Source organism: Nanorana parkeri, unplaced genomic scaffold (genome assembly GCF_000935625.1).
Source record: "Nanorana parkeri isolate BGI_ZX_2015 unplaced genomic scaffold, ASM93562v1 scaffold1135, whole genome shotgun sequence".
In the NCBI taxonomy this organism is placed as follows: domain Eukaryota; kingdom Metazoa; phylum Chordata; class Amphibia; order Anura; family Dicroglossidae; genus Nanorana; species Nanorana parkeri.
The window spans coordinates 379,594-396,228 of record NW_017307403.1 but is presented as its reverse complement, the minus strand read 5'-3'; the positions used below and the strand labels follow the sequence as shown (position 1 = coordinate 396,228).

The following is a 16,635-nucleotide window of genomic DNA, read 5'->3' as shown; positions in this document are numbered from 1 at the left end:
CATCTCAGCCACATGTGTGGATCCCATTATGACCTATCCTCATGGTTTCAAAGATTTGCACAGTTTGGATTACATTTCTCAACAACCTTTAAGGTGTCATATGGATTGAGTCAACTGTCTGCCAACTCATTGAGTTCGGGGTTACTGCCATCTCACCACAACTGAAAGTTACAGAGATCACACTTTCAATGCTTAGACTGGGGAGGCAGAACAAACAGTATTCAACAGACCAAAAAGGAGCAAATAAAAGAAGTTCACTGTTAGGGATTACACACACTTTAATATTGTAAAGGCAATAAGGAAATAACTATCAGGCTTAAATAAATAATAATAATTATTTACCTTTATTATTAGTAATAATAAAAAGGTAAATATTTGCACAGAAAAAAAAAAAAAACTATTTTACCTTTTCTTCAAGTTCATCTGTGCCTGCAGCAGGTGCCAGTTCATCCAAACTCATGATGTTCAGTTTAAAATCTAAAAGGGAGACCTATGTATCAATTCATGATCCAAAAAACTGCATAATGAATCACTACACTGCCACTATACATTTTAAAATTGACGGAGTGGTGGCTGGGGTGTCCTGAAGCGCAGTAATAAAATGGCTCTGTGTTTTCATTGTGTGCGTGTGCACAATGGTTATGATCACACAGTCATTGATGCAAATTGTGGGCAAAATGCACAGATCCAAACAGAGTGGCTCTGTGCCTTGTGATCGCCAGTCACAGTGATCACAAAGTAAATAGTACTCCTCTCACAACGGAGGAAGGGGAGGAAGCACAATCTTATATATGTGGATTGTATCAATAAAGGGTAGGCAACAGCAAATGTAATTAGATTTTTTTAAATGTAGGATTGTTTTTAATCCATTATTCTCCCTCCTCTCCTGTACATCTTATCCTCACCTTTCCACTGTATGTGACCTGTACATTAACCCTTTTACCGCCTCCTCCACTTGTGTATGACATACATCTAGTGCACCATTACCTAGATCCATATTTTAACCACCTCAATGCTGGCATATTTCTTAACTTCCAAGACATTGTGTGAAAAATAAATAAATATGAGATCACCTTGGAGTGTCTAATTTCCAGAAAATTTACATTTTGGGGTGTTCATACTGTCCTAGCCATTTCTATTTGATATGTTTTCTAACAGTAAGGGAAACTGTTCTTTTATGTAGTAAAAATACCACCAAAATAAAGATCGGTCTCAAAAACTGGTATAATTTTTATTTGGGTACAGTGTTGCATGACGGAGTAATTGTCAAACTATCACAGCACTGAAAAATGGCCTAGTAACAAAAGGGTAATATACTAGTGGTTAACTGAAAACATATATACAGTCATGGCCAAAAATATTGGCACCCCTGCATTTCTGTCAGATAATGCTCCACTTCACGCAGAACATGTTGCAATTACAAATGTTTAGGCATTCTCATGTTTGTATTGGTATGACACAAAAAAGTGGAGAACAAAAAAGCCAAATCTGACACATTCCACGCAAAATCCAAAAATGGACTGAACAAAATTATTGGCACCTCCTCCAAATTGCATTAAATAATTGTATTCCAAGTTTTTGTGGAAAAGCATGGACAATCTCAAGGTTACAAGTCCATCTCCAGAGATCTTAATGTTCCTGTGTCCACTGTGCGCAACATTGTCAGAAAGTTTACAGCCCATGGCACTGTAGCTAATCTCTCTGGCTGTGGACCAAGGAGAACAATTGATGAAAGATTGCAACGAAGGATTGTTAGATTGGTGGATAAAGACCCTCCATCAACTTCCAGACAAATTCAAGCTAACCTTCAGGCACAGGGTACAACTGTGTCAGCTCGCACTAAGTGAAAGTGGCAGTATAATCCTAGAGTTTAAGGCCTCCAGTGTCCCTGAATGAAGGATTTTATGATAAATATGAAAATACTATTTTCAAAGTAAACTTGTAAATGAGAGAAAAACAGGCAAGCAACCTTCCAAAAATAATAGTCATCTGCCTGTTATGTTCACCCTGGTCTTGGTCTTGGTTTGTATATTTTGAGCCACTAGAACAATCTACACAAAAGTTAGAAGCCCTTATCTTAAGCTAGGTCACCTGCTGTGCATATAAAATTTACTGACCCAATCTGCAATTTATTATTGGCATTGCCCTGTTAATTCACTGAAGTGCAACGAGCTGAGAACATTGTTTGTAGCTGTGGTTCTAAATTTTTTGTGGCTACTATTCCAATAAATGTATAGGTAAGCAGTTAAATATAAAGTCCTGTTATATGGATTGAACTGCCATTACTCTTGGGGACACAGCAACAGATTGGGGATACTGACAAAGCAACTCCAAATACTAGGGGGACGGACAATAAATAAAATCAGTAAGGTGCTTGGATCCTAATTAAATGTTTAAACTTGTTCTGCATCATAGGCATAAACAAATTATCAGTTCAAAATATATACATTACTAAAAAGGTGAAATATTACCATTGGAACTTGCGCTGCTCAGATCATCTGCTTTAGAAAAAAGCTCATCAAGGGATTTAAAGTCGCTTCTCTGAGAGAGAGGAGTTCTACTACGTCTCCCCAGCCGTGCTCTTGGAGTGTTGCTGGTCATTGAACTTCTCACAGATGGTGAAGGAGACCGCGATCCAAAACGAGTTAAAGAGTGTGTTCTTCTTGGGTATCTTGGAGTTCCATGACTAGGAGGAGAGGGAGTTCTGGAAGAAAAGCGAGAAGGAGGACGGCGTGGAGAGAAGAAACCAAGAGCTGAAGAACTACGATGTATGTTTCTGCGTGGGGTTAATCTGCTGGGTGATGAGGGAGTTCTAGGTGGTTTCTAAAAAGAGAAAAAAAGAAAATAATTCGTACATAATACTTAAATACTCATATTGAAGTGGGTCACATGTGGGACCACACTTGCTTATGAAATAATTAATTTGTGTTTACTGCTCTCACTGCCAGTCTGTGTCATAATGTGCACCTTCCTAAAAACAAACACACACAGGGGCAGCAATTTCTGACCTCCTTCTGAAAATCCTAGTAGCCTGACTACTATTGATGACCCTCTGGCTTCGCCAATGACCTGAAACATGTATACAAGTCAGGACACCTTGTCTGCATGCTTGTTCTGGGTCCGTGACTTAAATCATTGAGGGTCATCAAGATAACCAGGCAACTAGCTCTAGAAGAATGAGAAATCAGCAATGGCAACTTACATATTTCTCACAGGAAAGGTTTTCTTTAGGCAGATAATGCAAATTACTTTCTGCAATATACAGATAAACTCTACAAGGAGGCATTGATTAATCTTTATATGAAAAAGAACAAACAAAATACTTATTGTCAAGAAATTAAAAATGCCAGTCATGTAAAAAATTACTTTCAGGTAAAAGTAATAATAATTGAATGATTATAATCATTCAAAATGCATACAAGCAAAGTATATGTAAAGGCATGTTTTTCTGTTTTGGATCTACTTGGAAATAGTAAGACATTGTGTCTTACTATTTTGCTGATGTCTGTGTCCCCACTGGCAAGATTTGTCTTAGCAAACTGCTAGTGCACGCCATGTGTCTGCACACCTGCAGTGCGATGCGTTTTGCCGTGTTTTTACTGCGATTTTGACGCGTTTTTATTTTTTAAACTTAAAATGGGCTTTCAGGTGCAGTCCACGGCATTTGCATACATTTTTTTTTTTGCATTCCATTGCGATCAGGTGGAGCTAAAATGGGGCAAACAGGATTTGTTCTGATTGCATCGGAACGGACTGCACTGGTGTGAAGAGCACTAGAAATCACATAGGAAAGAATTGTGATGCTTTTGGATGCAGCTGCCAAACTGAATAGACTGCATCACAACTGCATCTGGTGTGAATAGCCCTATGGGTCTGTTCACACCAGCTCCGGTGCGTTCCAGCACGATTCAATGCTGGAACGCACCGGCAGCACATCCTGGCCGGCTTCCTGCATTCAGGGGCGGGAGAGGTGCGATCGCCCACACCGGAACGGGGGCACATCAGTACAGTGCGATCCAAAAAAATGCTGCATGCACTATATTTTCAGATCGCATTGGACCAGAACGCAGGCACTGATGTGCCACGCACTCCGGTGTGGGCGATCGCACTGGCTGCTGTGCCAATGACTTCAATGCACTGCCACGTCCCCTTCCGCACCTGAACGCAAGAAGCCGGCCGAGATGCGTTCCAGCAGCGAATCGTGAATGCACTGGAGCTGGTGTGAACCGGCCCTGAACCACTGTCTCCGGTATAGAAAATGAAAGGAAATCTAAAATGTTAGAATTTTTACAAGAACCAAAAGAGAAAATCCTCCAATTGAGGCAGGTGTTTCTATGACAACTTAAAGACGGAAATTGTGTTCATTTTAGATAGATTTCTTCTAATTTCTAGTTGTGTTTCCAGGATATGAAGTGAAATCTCCATAGTTTGACACAGGTAGCAAAAATAGCCTGATAGGGGTTTTAACACTCCTCTATCCAAAACTATAAAAAAGTTTTACTTTTATATACACACACTTACGTATCAATTTAAGCTGACCTGTACAAAGTAAAAAAAAAAAAATAAACCCACAAAATCTACATTCCAAGTGCAAATCTATTTTCCAGTGTACACTTCTTGTTTCTGGATTCACCATTTAAAGAAAATATATTTAGTTGTGATATCGGATTAAGAAAAACATAATAAAAAGCAGTATAGGCTGAAAAAACTGGGATTTCTGTGCTTTGTGTATTTTTCCTGGACTGTGAAACTGGTCTCATTGTAATTCACTCGAACTTATAAATGGCCTTGTGACCTGGTAAATTATTGAGATGGTTCGGATGTCAAGGAAGGAAACCCAGATAGAAAACCAAGGGAGGTGGGTGAGACCCTCTGATTTCTGGATATGATCATCTAGGTGGTGTGGTTAACACATCCTAAAGACTCATTTTCCACGTTGGGAGTTTGGAAATGCATATGCAAAAAAAAAAAAAAAAGTGATTACAAAAATTAAAACCAACCCTGCCGCCCCCGCCATCTGCATGTGAATAAACGCACGTCTAGGGCATTGTGTGTGTGTGCTGCCCTCATTCCACTGTGCCATATTGCGGTAGCTGGGCAGCAGCGCTCTCTAACACACAATGGCAGTTGAATAAGCCAGTCTGGTTGCTCAGCATGCCTTGCTCCTGACACAAGACATTACATTTTATATCATGTCACGATACAGCCATCTTACATGTCATAGGTTATACTGCCCATGTATTTTAATTGATTTGTGCTCTTGTATCACCAAATGTACTAGTAGGAAGGAGACGTCCCATTACACAAAGTGTATTAGAAAATGGTAATCCAAATTGGTAAAAAAATTATTATAAAAAGAAAGCATGTTTGTTCTTCCCCAAAACAGCACTGATAAAACATTCTCCCATAATATAAAGACTCCACGATTTAAGCTCACCGGCCTTTTCCACCAACTATCATTTTCTGAAAACTCCACCGAACTGCCAATCAGCTGGAGCTCCTCGTCACTCTCTGCAACTCTTCTCTTATTCTCGGCTGAACTGCCCCTGATGGAGGGTCCTCTGATCTGTTCCATGGGCTCTGGTTCCTTTATATTAACTTTTTTCTTCAAGAACCTATTCCCGCGGGAGCTGAATTCACTACTTGATCTGTTGGAGAATGGTCTTTCCTCTGAAGTCCTCAGGTCAGAATCATTCTCAGAGATGTCTAGTTCCAATTTTCTGTACAAAAAGAAAAAGCATGGAGAAGGTAACCATTAATACAGAATGAAAAATTCTAAAAGCTGCAGAATGTGTAGGTTTTACCCAGGTATACCTCATTCGATGCCGCTTCTCAAATTCTGCCAGTCTCTTCAGTGCTGCGCTGGTTGGCATCTTCGACTGCACAGGTTGAGGCTTTGATACCACACTTGCTGGTTTGACATTGCTCTGTCTATCTTTACTAGCTGGGGATTTTTTCTTTAAAAAACGACTTTGGGTTCCTGTTGATTGCCAGGGGCTAACAGTACCTTTATGTTTTTCACTCTCATGTTCTGAAGCTGACAAATCGTTTAGGTTAGCAATGGATGGTTGGGATAGTTTTAACGCACTTGATTTGTTGCTCAGTGCACGCATGTATTCCTAAAAAGACAAAGCAGATTGAACATTATATGGAATCAAGGTGGTTCTATAGCAACATATACATCTTTTTGTCCTGGATTAGGTAAATAGCCAAAGCCAAAACCTAGTTAAGGTGATCCCAGAGCTTCAGAACAAAACACTATAGTAACACCAGTGGAAATCAGAGGGTTCTAAAATTACAAGCATGAATGTAATCTTTCCAGAGAGCAGCCCTTTGTCAAATTACAAAAGACTAATGTCCTCAAACATTGGGATACAACTACAGATCTTAAAGCTGAACTCCAAGCAGTTACTAAAAAACACAATTTAAAGCAGCTAAGTATTCAGCCTATCCTATCTGATATATAATATAAGGGGTAAATTCTACTTTCAGTCAGTGAGATACCATCCCCAGCACACAGATTGGTTTTCCCTAGTAAGATCCAACCTCAAGTGCATACACATTGATCTTTCTCCCAGTACACACAGTACAGTACACACAGTCCAGCTTTCCAGAGACTCTGCAGTTCCACACTTCCAGCACATAAATTGTATGTTGAAGCATGTCCTTCCTGCAGACCTACAGACACACAAGCTGGAGGTTCAGCAATTTGAGTGAAGAAGCAATATCTGTCTTCTTCCCCCGCTGCAAAAGGAAAATTTCTCACTGCTTCCCAGTAATTGAGGTGTGTAGTGCATGATTATGTATGTTTGTATTAGGATGCACCCATTGGTGCTTCCGGAGGAGAAGAGGAAGGACCTGTGATGTCATTAGACTGGCCAAAATATCCTTTTTTTACACCTAGGGCTTCATTTATAAAATTGTGCCAGGTAGATGTTGTTCAGAAATTCCTATACTTGTCAGCACCATCTCAGGGAGCTAGTACCAGGATTATAAATGACGCCCATAGACTTTGGCTTTAAAGCAGGTTAAAAGGTTGAGTATATTGAATAAAATGTGGATAAATTGAGGAGAGGCATAGCAACATTTTAATGCTGGGCCCTGTGAATAAGGCCAGGTAGGCACAATCTCTGTTATCCATGTAGCCAGGGTTAAACAAATCCAAACACCAGAGAAAAATAATTGATTGGCCCGTAGAAAATGTGGTCAGACTGTAAACAGACACAAACAAAATACATTTATAATTATAAAGAGACCCGTTATTTGCTATGCAAGCCAGTCCACGGTGAACACCAACCTGCAGTTCATCTGAAGAATCTTTAGGTTTTCTGGGCACTCTCTGACCAGCAAGCTGGACTTCTGCCCTGGCCAGAGCTGAACTTCTTATCCCACTTCTAGCCATCATGTTTCTCCTGTTAAGAAGCAAACAATGGTTACCTTGTTAGATTAGAAGGAAATTGAATATTGATGGAACTAGGGATGTTCAGATACCAAGTACTGTACTCAGTACAAGTACATGTACAGATACTTTTCCAGCTCCAAGACTAGACTAGAGAAAAATTCAAAAGTTAGGAGGCAGCTGTCATTTGTAAGGAGCACACGGAGCTCCTGGGATTTGTGCATTCCTGTATATATAAGGGATGCACCGATACAATTTTTTCAGGCCAAGTACTGATACTTGTCCAAGTATTCACAGATACAAGTACTGATACATTTTTGTTTATTGTCATGTGACAGTTTTTCTAATACAATACAGACTAATGATTTCAGGACAGTGGGGGAGCACCAGAGCCAGGTCCCAGCTGCAACCGCTGCAACCCTGGTAGTTCTCATGAAAATGCCAAGTATCTGCACTGGTATCTGAACATCTCTACATGGAACAGAATATGAAAATGCATTTTCAGCAATGGACTGGATGCTGATCATGTAATAGATATCTTTAAAGCCTAGCTCTAGGTAAAGGGCTATATTGTAAAGGACCTTTACTTACCTGATCCCCCTCCTCTCCGCACTGTGGACTGTAACTCAGTTTTCTCGCATTTAATGCAGGGTATTGTATGTGATGATGTCACTGGGACTCTGACCACCAAAACTGGGGGATTTATATAGCGCCAACAGTTTGCGCAGCACTTTACAATATAAGGAAGACATTACAATCACAATACAATTTAAGACAAGATGGTAAGGAGGACTACAATCTAAAAGTACCCTGAACTAGCAGTTAACTCGTCTTTCCAACTCTGAGATATCTTAGCTGTCTGCACAGACATGTCATCCATTCACATATACTTTGATAGGATCTGTGAATGGAGCAACTACAAGTTCTGTCACTGTGGCAGAGGGACTTGTAGTTCACAAGTACACTGATGTCACTGCACTTGTAGCCCATTCATACTTCTTCCCGGACCTTAATGAAAAGGGTTGGGAAAAGTGAGCCTGGGCTTGGTGCGCACCCAGTTCGCTTAAGTTCATTCAAGCCCACTCAAATCTGTGACTGACACCCCTTCTTCCCAGCCCAATAAGTTGAGGGGAGGCATATTCCAGACACCTATATGTCATAAAGGGAAAGGAAATGCCCCTGCTGAAACTAGCACCACTGATTGGTCTGGGGGGAGGAGGTGGTGGTGGTCAGTTTTGAGTGGGCTTGGGTGAACTGGGTAAAGACAGGGTCTGGGAGGAAGAGTCTGTACATACCAGAGTACTGCAACCATGATCCACTGATTGCAGTTTGCAATGCTTCGCAGGCTCAAACGCAAAGATTCATAAATGCTGTTCTTTCATTTACTAATGTATGTGCATTTATTGTTATTTTTTTAGAAAAGGCTGGGCTGTACATTGAAGTGTGAACTGATTCATCCAATCATGTGATACACAAAAAAACAAACACAGAACTTGCATCGACCACAATTGAACGAACACAGGTCCATTTCATATGTAAATCAGACCCCAAACTGAACCAAAAAACAAAGCAGTTTAATGTCGGCACCCTTCCTTCAAACACACCTTATAGGTGAACGATTTCTGTGGCTGGTAACGATTACTTCTCTAAATTCATGCTTGTCATAAGGGGACTGTAATTTGTTCAATACGATTATTCTGGAATATTTTACCCATGCAGAGAGCCTAGAAATGGTCTATATCCAAGATATAAACGTTGCAACCTTCACTGTGCTCGACCCGTTCTCCACAAGCCTGCATATTTGGTCCCGCCGGCCAATTCATATATCCGTTTCACTTCAGACTCCACGGCACGACTCCATTTACAGCGACTACCATAGTAACGGTTGTAGCCATAGACTGTAGGCCTCAACCCGCAGAGAATCCAGCTTGCGTTCCAAGCCTCACTTCCATACACGCTAAGATCCCGTGGGTGCCTCTGCGGGCCTGTTCTACACTGCGCATGCGCAGTTTACTGCGCTCAAGGCTTTGGGGAATGTGTGATGAATATGCACTAATAGTAAAAATGTGTTTGATTGATGAAAGGAATGACAACTTTTATTATATTCCAAAGGGCTTCTGCCACTAGGTGTTTGACGTTGTAGCAATACGATTCGTGCTTTCAATGTGGATGTTGTGGCTGGTGTAATTCTAATGCTGGCACTGGGTCTGTGACGGAATGGAATGCACATAGGCAGCTCAACAGACAAACTCGGCATGCTGAGATGGAGTAACACTAGGGTTGCCACCTTTTCTTCCAGCGAAACCCGAACACGGAAATTTTTTGGGGAGAATTAGTCGCGCCTTATTCATATGTAAATAGCTCCACCCATTCATATCTAAATATCACAGTTGAGACTATTTTTCAATGGGGGGCCAGTAGCCCCTATCCTTATTTTGGTTGCCCCTGTCTGCCTGACATCATGTGTCCGGGTTTCAGCTGCCATGAAACCCGGACACAGCATTCAAAACCCGGACTGTCCGGGTGAATCCTGGACAGGTGGCAACCCTAAGTAACACCCGTACACATGCTTGGGAGTTACATCATGCTGGCCGGCCAATCAAGAGGCTGAATATGCTAAACCCAGTAGTAGTCCGGAGAGAAGATGGAAGTGCCAGTGTTTTATCATTCCATCGGACCTGTGACTTTATCAGACTGTCAGGGCGAGTGAAGGGATCGGCTGTGCACACAAGCGCACTGCAGGACCAGGTCCGTTAATCTCACAGATCAATGCAACTTAACCCCTTGCCATCCGCCCATTGTAAAAAAAATTGCCAGATGCTACCCGACGGGTGGTACATGTATGTGATTTTTTTTTTCTGCTCGTGCGCGAATCCCGCCAGGAATGTAAACAGCCGTTATCGGTTGTTACATACAAGCGTACAGCCAGCCGATCGCTTGTATTACCCTGCACAATGCCAGCCCCACTCTGCTGCCCCTGCCAGTAATCCCAGGCACCGCTGCCCCCCTGTGTTGCCCGGGACCGAGAACACCGCCACATCAGCTACTAGAACAGAGGAGGAGGAGAGATCAGAATTATCCCACTGCTGAGCTCTCCTCTCTTTCTAAAGGTGGAAGTGATGTGTAATACATCACTTCCGCCTATAGCTGTAATTTCTCTGGCTGCTATAGCCAGAGAAGAAGCTGGTGAAGCAGATCAACTTCTTTGGGGGTCCCTAGGTGACATTAGGGGTCTCATGGACCCCTGATGTCTCCATAAAAACGACCTGTCATTGTATGTTGGCTATCAGCTTTTCAGGCCCCTATGTGATAGCAATCAAGTTAAGTGTACAAAAAAAAAAAGTAAAAAAAAAATTAGCCATATAAAAAAAAAAGAAAAAACACCCCAAAATATTTTAAGTCCCTCGCCCCCGCGTGCACGCACTTATAAACGTAAATACGCGTCAGGTGCGCCTCCGTGCAAAAACGATTACACCACACATGTTTCATATCGCCGCGAACGTCGGAGTGTGAGCAACAATTTTAGGGCCATCAATCACTGATAACACTAAATTGATCAGCGATAAAAGCTTTTAAAGCTGCCAATGGCCAATTTTAAGCATGGTAGTTTTTCACGGGCGCACGCAATTTTAAAGCTTGATATGTTTGGTGTCTATTTACCCGACGTGACCCCATCTTTTAGATTTTACCAAAAAATTGGGTAATAATAAATGTTTTATAACATAACGTAGGGAAAACAGCTTTTTTCTCAAAATGTTCGGTTCATTTTTCATTATATAATAAAAAATTTAAAAAAAACAGCTTGTAACATGCTTACTAATAAGGCCGACATCTGTAGCTGAAATTATCTTGCATTCGGCTCCAAGAGTCTATGCCATCTTTGAAGTCTTGCCTAGCCCTGTCAGGCATTGCCACCCCCACTTTAGTCATGCATGACTTGATGGCCCAAATCACACAAACGTTTGCTGACTCTGAACGCAGAGGCCACAAGCGCACTTCCACACCTTCCCCCACAGATTCTGTATTAGATCTGCCGGCAACCTTTGTGGCCTCTGACCCACCAGCCACTGAGGCTCTGCTTGATTCTAGGTCTCTCCAGTCCCTACAATACTAAACTGCTTCCAAGGAGTTCCAGACTTCTGCCATCAGATCACTTCAAACCACTACAACACAACAGTCTATCATCTTGGGAAAAATCAGTCCAGTCATTGGACAGAGCGATTTGTCTGACACCAAGAAACCAGGTTGTCTTGGCTAGGTGGCTAAGGAATCCAGCTTTGGAGTTGGGGAAGTCCTTCCTACCAATCTTTTGGAAGATCCTCATGATGAATGCCAACCTGATGGGCTGGGCAGGAGTCTTCGGAACTTTGTCAGTGCAGAGGACATGGACATTGGAGGAATTTTGTCTCCTGATCAACATCTTGGAGCTTTGAGCACTTTGGTTGTTCCTGCAGTGCAGGGATGCCTGGCTGGAGGGTCATCTGCTCCCGATTCAGTCAACAAATGCCATGACAGTGGGATACATCAACCATCAGGGAGGATCCAGAAGAAAGCTAGAGCTAATCCTGTCCTGGGCATAAATTCACATTCTAAACTCCTGGCAGATCCCAACTCCAATACCCCCCACCCTCCCCAGATCGTCCTCAGGCCCCCCACTGTGGGGGTTGGCGGGAGAAACTATTGGGTGCAGTAAGGGATCAGGAGAGTGACATGTTTCTGAATGGACTTCGGGGATTGGCTTCTCTGCGTTACAGTTGTGTCCAGTGGAACAGACAGCAGGAGAGAAAAATAGAGCTTTTTTTTTTATTGGACATTTAATTTAGGGACTGTGCCTCCTTCATATGCTATCAGTGACAGACATAGTCCACAAGGGACCCCTGTTCACATATTTACATATGCTGCAATAGAAATTTATAGGGAGGCCCACAGGCGTGCACATTTCTATGTGCAGAACTATGCACATGCATTTACGCATGTGCAGGTGCCCGTCAAGAACTGGTTTTGGCTTCCTAACAAAGTTGTGATAATTGCTCAGCACCAGATCCAGGCTGTAAGAAGGATGTGGAAGATGTTCAAACCCAAGCTGTTACACTGTCTCTACTGACGCTGCTGCTATATGAAGACATGCATTGTCATGGTGCAACAGGACTGTTTTGTTCAGTGAGTCAGTGAGACATTCTACCTTACAATGGTGGTCAGAGGGAGAAGGATATCCTTTACGATGCTTGCTAGTAGAGAAGACCCCCTTTATTTCTGGAGAGTGGAAGAAGATGCCCTTACATCTGCGGCCAGTGGTATGAGTGTCCCCTTACAGCAGTGTCAGTGGGAGAAAAGCCCCTTTACATTGCTGCCAGAAGTAGAATAACACCCTTAAATTTTTGTTAATTGGTTATCTGAAACAGAAGCTGAAGGTGAGATGATGGTACCACTGCTGGCTCTTCTTGGTCAAGGCTGGAATTATTTTATACTTCCTATTGGAGGGCCTTGGCACACGGCAGTCCCAAATTATTATATTTACTGAACTGCTTTACAACAGGCTAATAAGAATTGCTAATAAGAATAAAACTGTGACATTACCTGGTTCAAAAAGATAAGGACGAAAGCTCCAAAACAAAAATATCACAGGAAATAAGGGATATTTAGCTACTGTGCAATATATGAGACATAGCTCATTCCTTCTGGGTGATAACTGTCTGCTCATGAAGTCATGATCTCATACTGGAATTTGCTTATTAACTTACATACTAGCTGATAAATAGGATATCTATTTATTCCAGAAAACGTATAATATTACGGATTTGTGCTGCAGTATGGAAGATTAGGTGAAAAGAACTCAGGGGAATCATGAGCTTTTTAGTTCTGTCCACTCATATACTGTAGGCAAGTTCTAGCTCATAGAAATTCGAGAAATGGTGTTGGAGTACAATTTGTATAAGCCACACTAGAGGGCGCTTTGTAAGCAAGTTTGTGAACTCTTAGGAATTTTCTGGATTTCTACATGGGAAAAAAAGACTTGTTTCAACACTACACACAATATTTTATGTAAACATTAATAATTATTAATCAATAAAGTCATTTCAACTTCTTGGAAAATTTCATCTTGAAAACAGAGTACCTGGAGTAATGTATTCACATCAGTGAGTCGGATGTTCCATTAAAGTCATGTATATTTGATCTACCCTCCCGTGCTTGTGACCACACAAACGCAAAAAGTAAGCAAGTGTCATGTACCTTGGTATGAGCTTGAAATGACAAGAATGGCCTTCCCTTATCTAAGCACCCATTCATGGGCAAAGTGACATCACTTACTGTGTAATAATGCAGGGAATGGCACTGACATCATCATCTGCTTCCCTGAGGACTACCCACTGCTAGGAGAAGATCTATACAGGAAGAGGACAATGCACGTCATGGGGCCTGAAGACTTCAGAAAATGTAAATATGTATAAATAAATCCCTAAAAATACAGGGGGTGCACGGGGACGGGGGACACGAGTAATTGAAGTGATTTCCCTTCGCGTCTTGCCCTGTAGACACCGCCGGAAGTGAGAAGAGTTTTTTCCAAAGTTAGGTTAATCCTCTCTTAGACATTTGTCTCTACAAAAAGTGTCCCTATTGGATGAATGTGCCTCTGTTCCTGTTCCATATTGTACACTTTCTATGGTGTCAATAAAGTAAAAAAAAAAACTAGTGCTTTGTAGTTTTATAACGCAAGGCGCTGCTCCACACCACTGCTGCCAAGTGGACACCAGCTGCATGCTGATATGGACCAATTTAGCGTTTGACTGGTGTGATAAACCACAAAAGTTCTCATTCTAAAAGGAACTTTTCCTAACGCATGCTCGTTGGAATAAGTTTGATTTTTCCTGACTAAGTACCACATTAAAGCGCTACTCTGGGAAAAATATAAATTACACAGTGCACTAGATTTGTAAAGTATTACTAAAAAGATGAGCGTTATGTGCTGCTGAAAAATATCGTGTTTTCCCGAAAATAAGACACTGTCTTATATTATTTTTGCCCCCAAAAACCACACTAGGTCTTATTTTCAGGGGATGTCTTATTTTTTTTTTTTTTTAATGTGCAACAAAATGTACAACAATCTAAAGTTATTCATGTACAACAATCCAAAGTTATCTGGTATCACACCGCCTGTCACAGTAACTGGCGCTCTAGAGGAATATCGGCTAATGTGGCTCTGCTCCCTCCCCCGCCGCAGCCTTGCTTTCTACAGCGCCGGCTTCCTTTGCCACCAGGGACAGTGGTACCAGCGGTGCAGCAGTGGGGACATCAGACAGTGGACAGCGTGGTAAAGTACGGTACCATTTACCGGTACACATTACAGTACAGTACCATTACATTAAGCAGTGCCTTCAGGGGGACAGCAGTTGGTGAAGTATGGTACTGGAGTGCTCCCTGTCACTGCGCTGTCTGGAGGGAGTCCCCTGTCATCCCCTTAATATAGTATGTTCCTGCAGGCTGATACCATCTCTCCTACCAGTTCCCCCTCACATGGAACCACCAAACTAGGTCTTATTTTCGGGGTAGGTCTTATATAACAGGAATCTTGAAAAATAGTGCTAGGTCTTACTTTCGGGGTAGGTCTTATTTTCGGGGAAACAGGGTAAATAAATCTTACCATGCAGAATGCTGTGCCAACGCTGAGCTTTCGGGTACTGAAGAGAGGGAGAGCGCTCCAGTCACATCACCTGCCCCTCTTCATTATCCTCCATTTACAAAATGTATTGTATTCAATGAATGCGTTAAGGTGTTCTGTGATTGGAAGAGGAGAGATGACATATCTGTCTGGATGTCACAACACTTCTTAAAGCTCAATCTTTCAAAAACTGAGCTCATGATATTTCCTCCCACCCGGTGCACCTTCACCCAACTTTTCTCTTGATATTGATAACACAAAAATCCAACCCTCCCTCATGCCAAGGTCCTAGGTGTCATCCTTGACTCGGAACTCACCTTTCTTCCCCACATCCAATCAATATCCAAATCCTGCCGCCTTCACCTACGCGACATCTCCAAATTACGCACCTTCCTCACCAATGCAACCACAAAACTACTCATCTATTCCCTTGTTATACCTCGTCTGGACTATTGCAACTCCCTCGTCATTGGCCTACCTCTACACAGGTTATCCCCCCTTCAGTCTATCATGAATGCAGCTGCTAGACTCATTCACCTAACCAACCGCTCAGTTTCTGCAACCTCCCTCTGCCAATCCCTGAACTGGCTTCCAATCACCCAAAGAATAAAATTAAAAATATTAACAATGACTTACAAAGCCATCCACAACTCTGCCCCATGAATATATCTCAAACCTGGTCTCGAAGTATCACCGTAACCGTCCCCTCCGCTCTTCCAAAGACCTCCTGCTTTCCAGCTCCCTCGTCAACTCCTACCATGCTTGCCTCCAGGACTTATCTAGAGTCTCTCCCATCCTATGGAACTCTTTACTTGTGAGTTCCGCAGAAGGGGGGGGGGGGCGACATTCACAAACAGTAACTGCAGGAGAGGTAAAATCAGCAAGCGAGACCCGCAGATTTTTTTTTTATATATCTGCGACGCACGCTGGAATCACCACCCCTCTGCAGCACTCACAAAGTCCGATAGAAATTATGTTTGAGACCGATCAGCTGTTCCAGGCAGATGATCGGTTCTGCTGCAAATGCGCAGTGGGCCGATCTGCCCTGGAACAGCTGACAAAGCGTTGGAATTCTTGACATAATCCCAGATAGCAAGCAATTGAGCTGCAAGTTTGAAAATGACTTGCTAAACTTTTGCAGACTTGCCAAGATTCCCTATTTTGTTGCACAATTACAGCAAGTCTGCAAGTCTCCAGATCAACGTGCTCCAGATCAACGTGCTTTGCAAAAGAGTTCTTGTAAGACCTGCAGGACTCTTGCTGTAGACTTGCCAAGCAAATTTGCCACAAATTCAAAAAGTGTCAACTAGAACTGGTGCTGCAAGTGTTATGCAAGTCTACAACTTGCCAGGAATGTGTGCAGCAAGTTAACAAGAATTACAATTTAACCCTGGCACAAGTTTGTGGCAAGTTATCCTTGCTATCTGGGATGGACAGTCACACATTCCACTGCTGTGAAACTGGGCGGAGTTACGTTGGAATTTGCGACCAAGTCACTGGTCACACATTCCAACGTAGTCACAGATTTTGATAGAACACCTACAGAACGCTATAGGAGGGGGCTGAGACATGACCAGTC

General features: G+C 42.3%; 1 protein-coding gene across 1 annotated transcript; it reads right to left on the bottom strand.

Moving 5' to 3' along the window:
* Positions 1-397: 397 nt before the first annotated feature.
* LOC108796580 (serine/arginine repetitive matrix protein 1-like) lies at positions 398-7,406 on the bottom strand. Its single transcript, XM_018568074.1, has 5 exons — positions 7,298-7,406; positions 5,815-6,119; positions 5,438-5,720; positions 2,472-2,823; positions 398-477 (listed from the first exon to the last, which is right to left on the bottom strand). Exons 1-5 carry the CDS (start codon positions 7,403-7,405, stop codon positions 398-400), a joined length of 1,128 nt encoding a protein of 375 aa, XP_018423576.1. The 5' UTR covers position 7,406.
* Positions 7,407-16,635: the final 9,229 nt, after the last annotated feature.

Bases quoted from the DNA above. Each gene is read 5' to 3' on its own strand.
- LOC108796580 (XM_018568074.1), bottom strand. From the start codon at position 7,405: ATGATGGCTAGAAGTGGGATAAGAAGTTCAGCTCTGGCCAGGGCAGAA. The intron at 5,721-5,814 runs GTATACCTGGGT...CTTTTTGTACAG, and splicing joins GAGAAGCGGCATCGAATGAG to AAAATTGGAACTAGACATCT. The intron at 478-2,471 runs GTAATATTTCAC...TCTCCCTTTTAG, and splicing joins GAGCAGCGCAAGTTCCAATG to ATTTTAAACTGAACATCATG.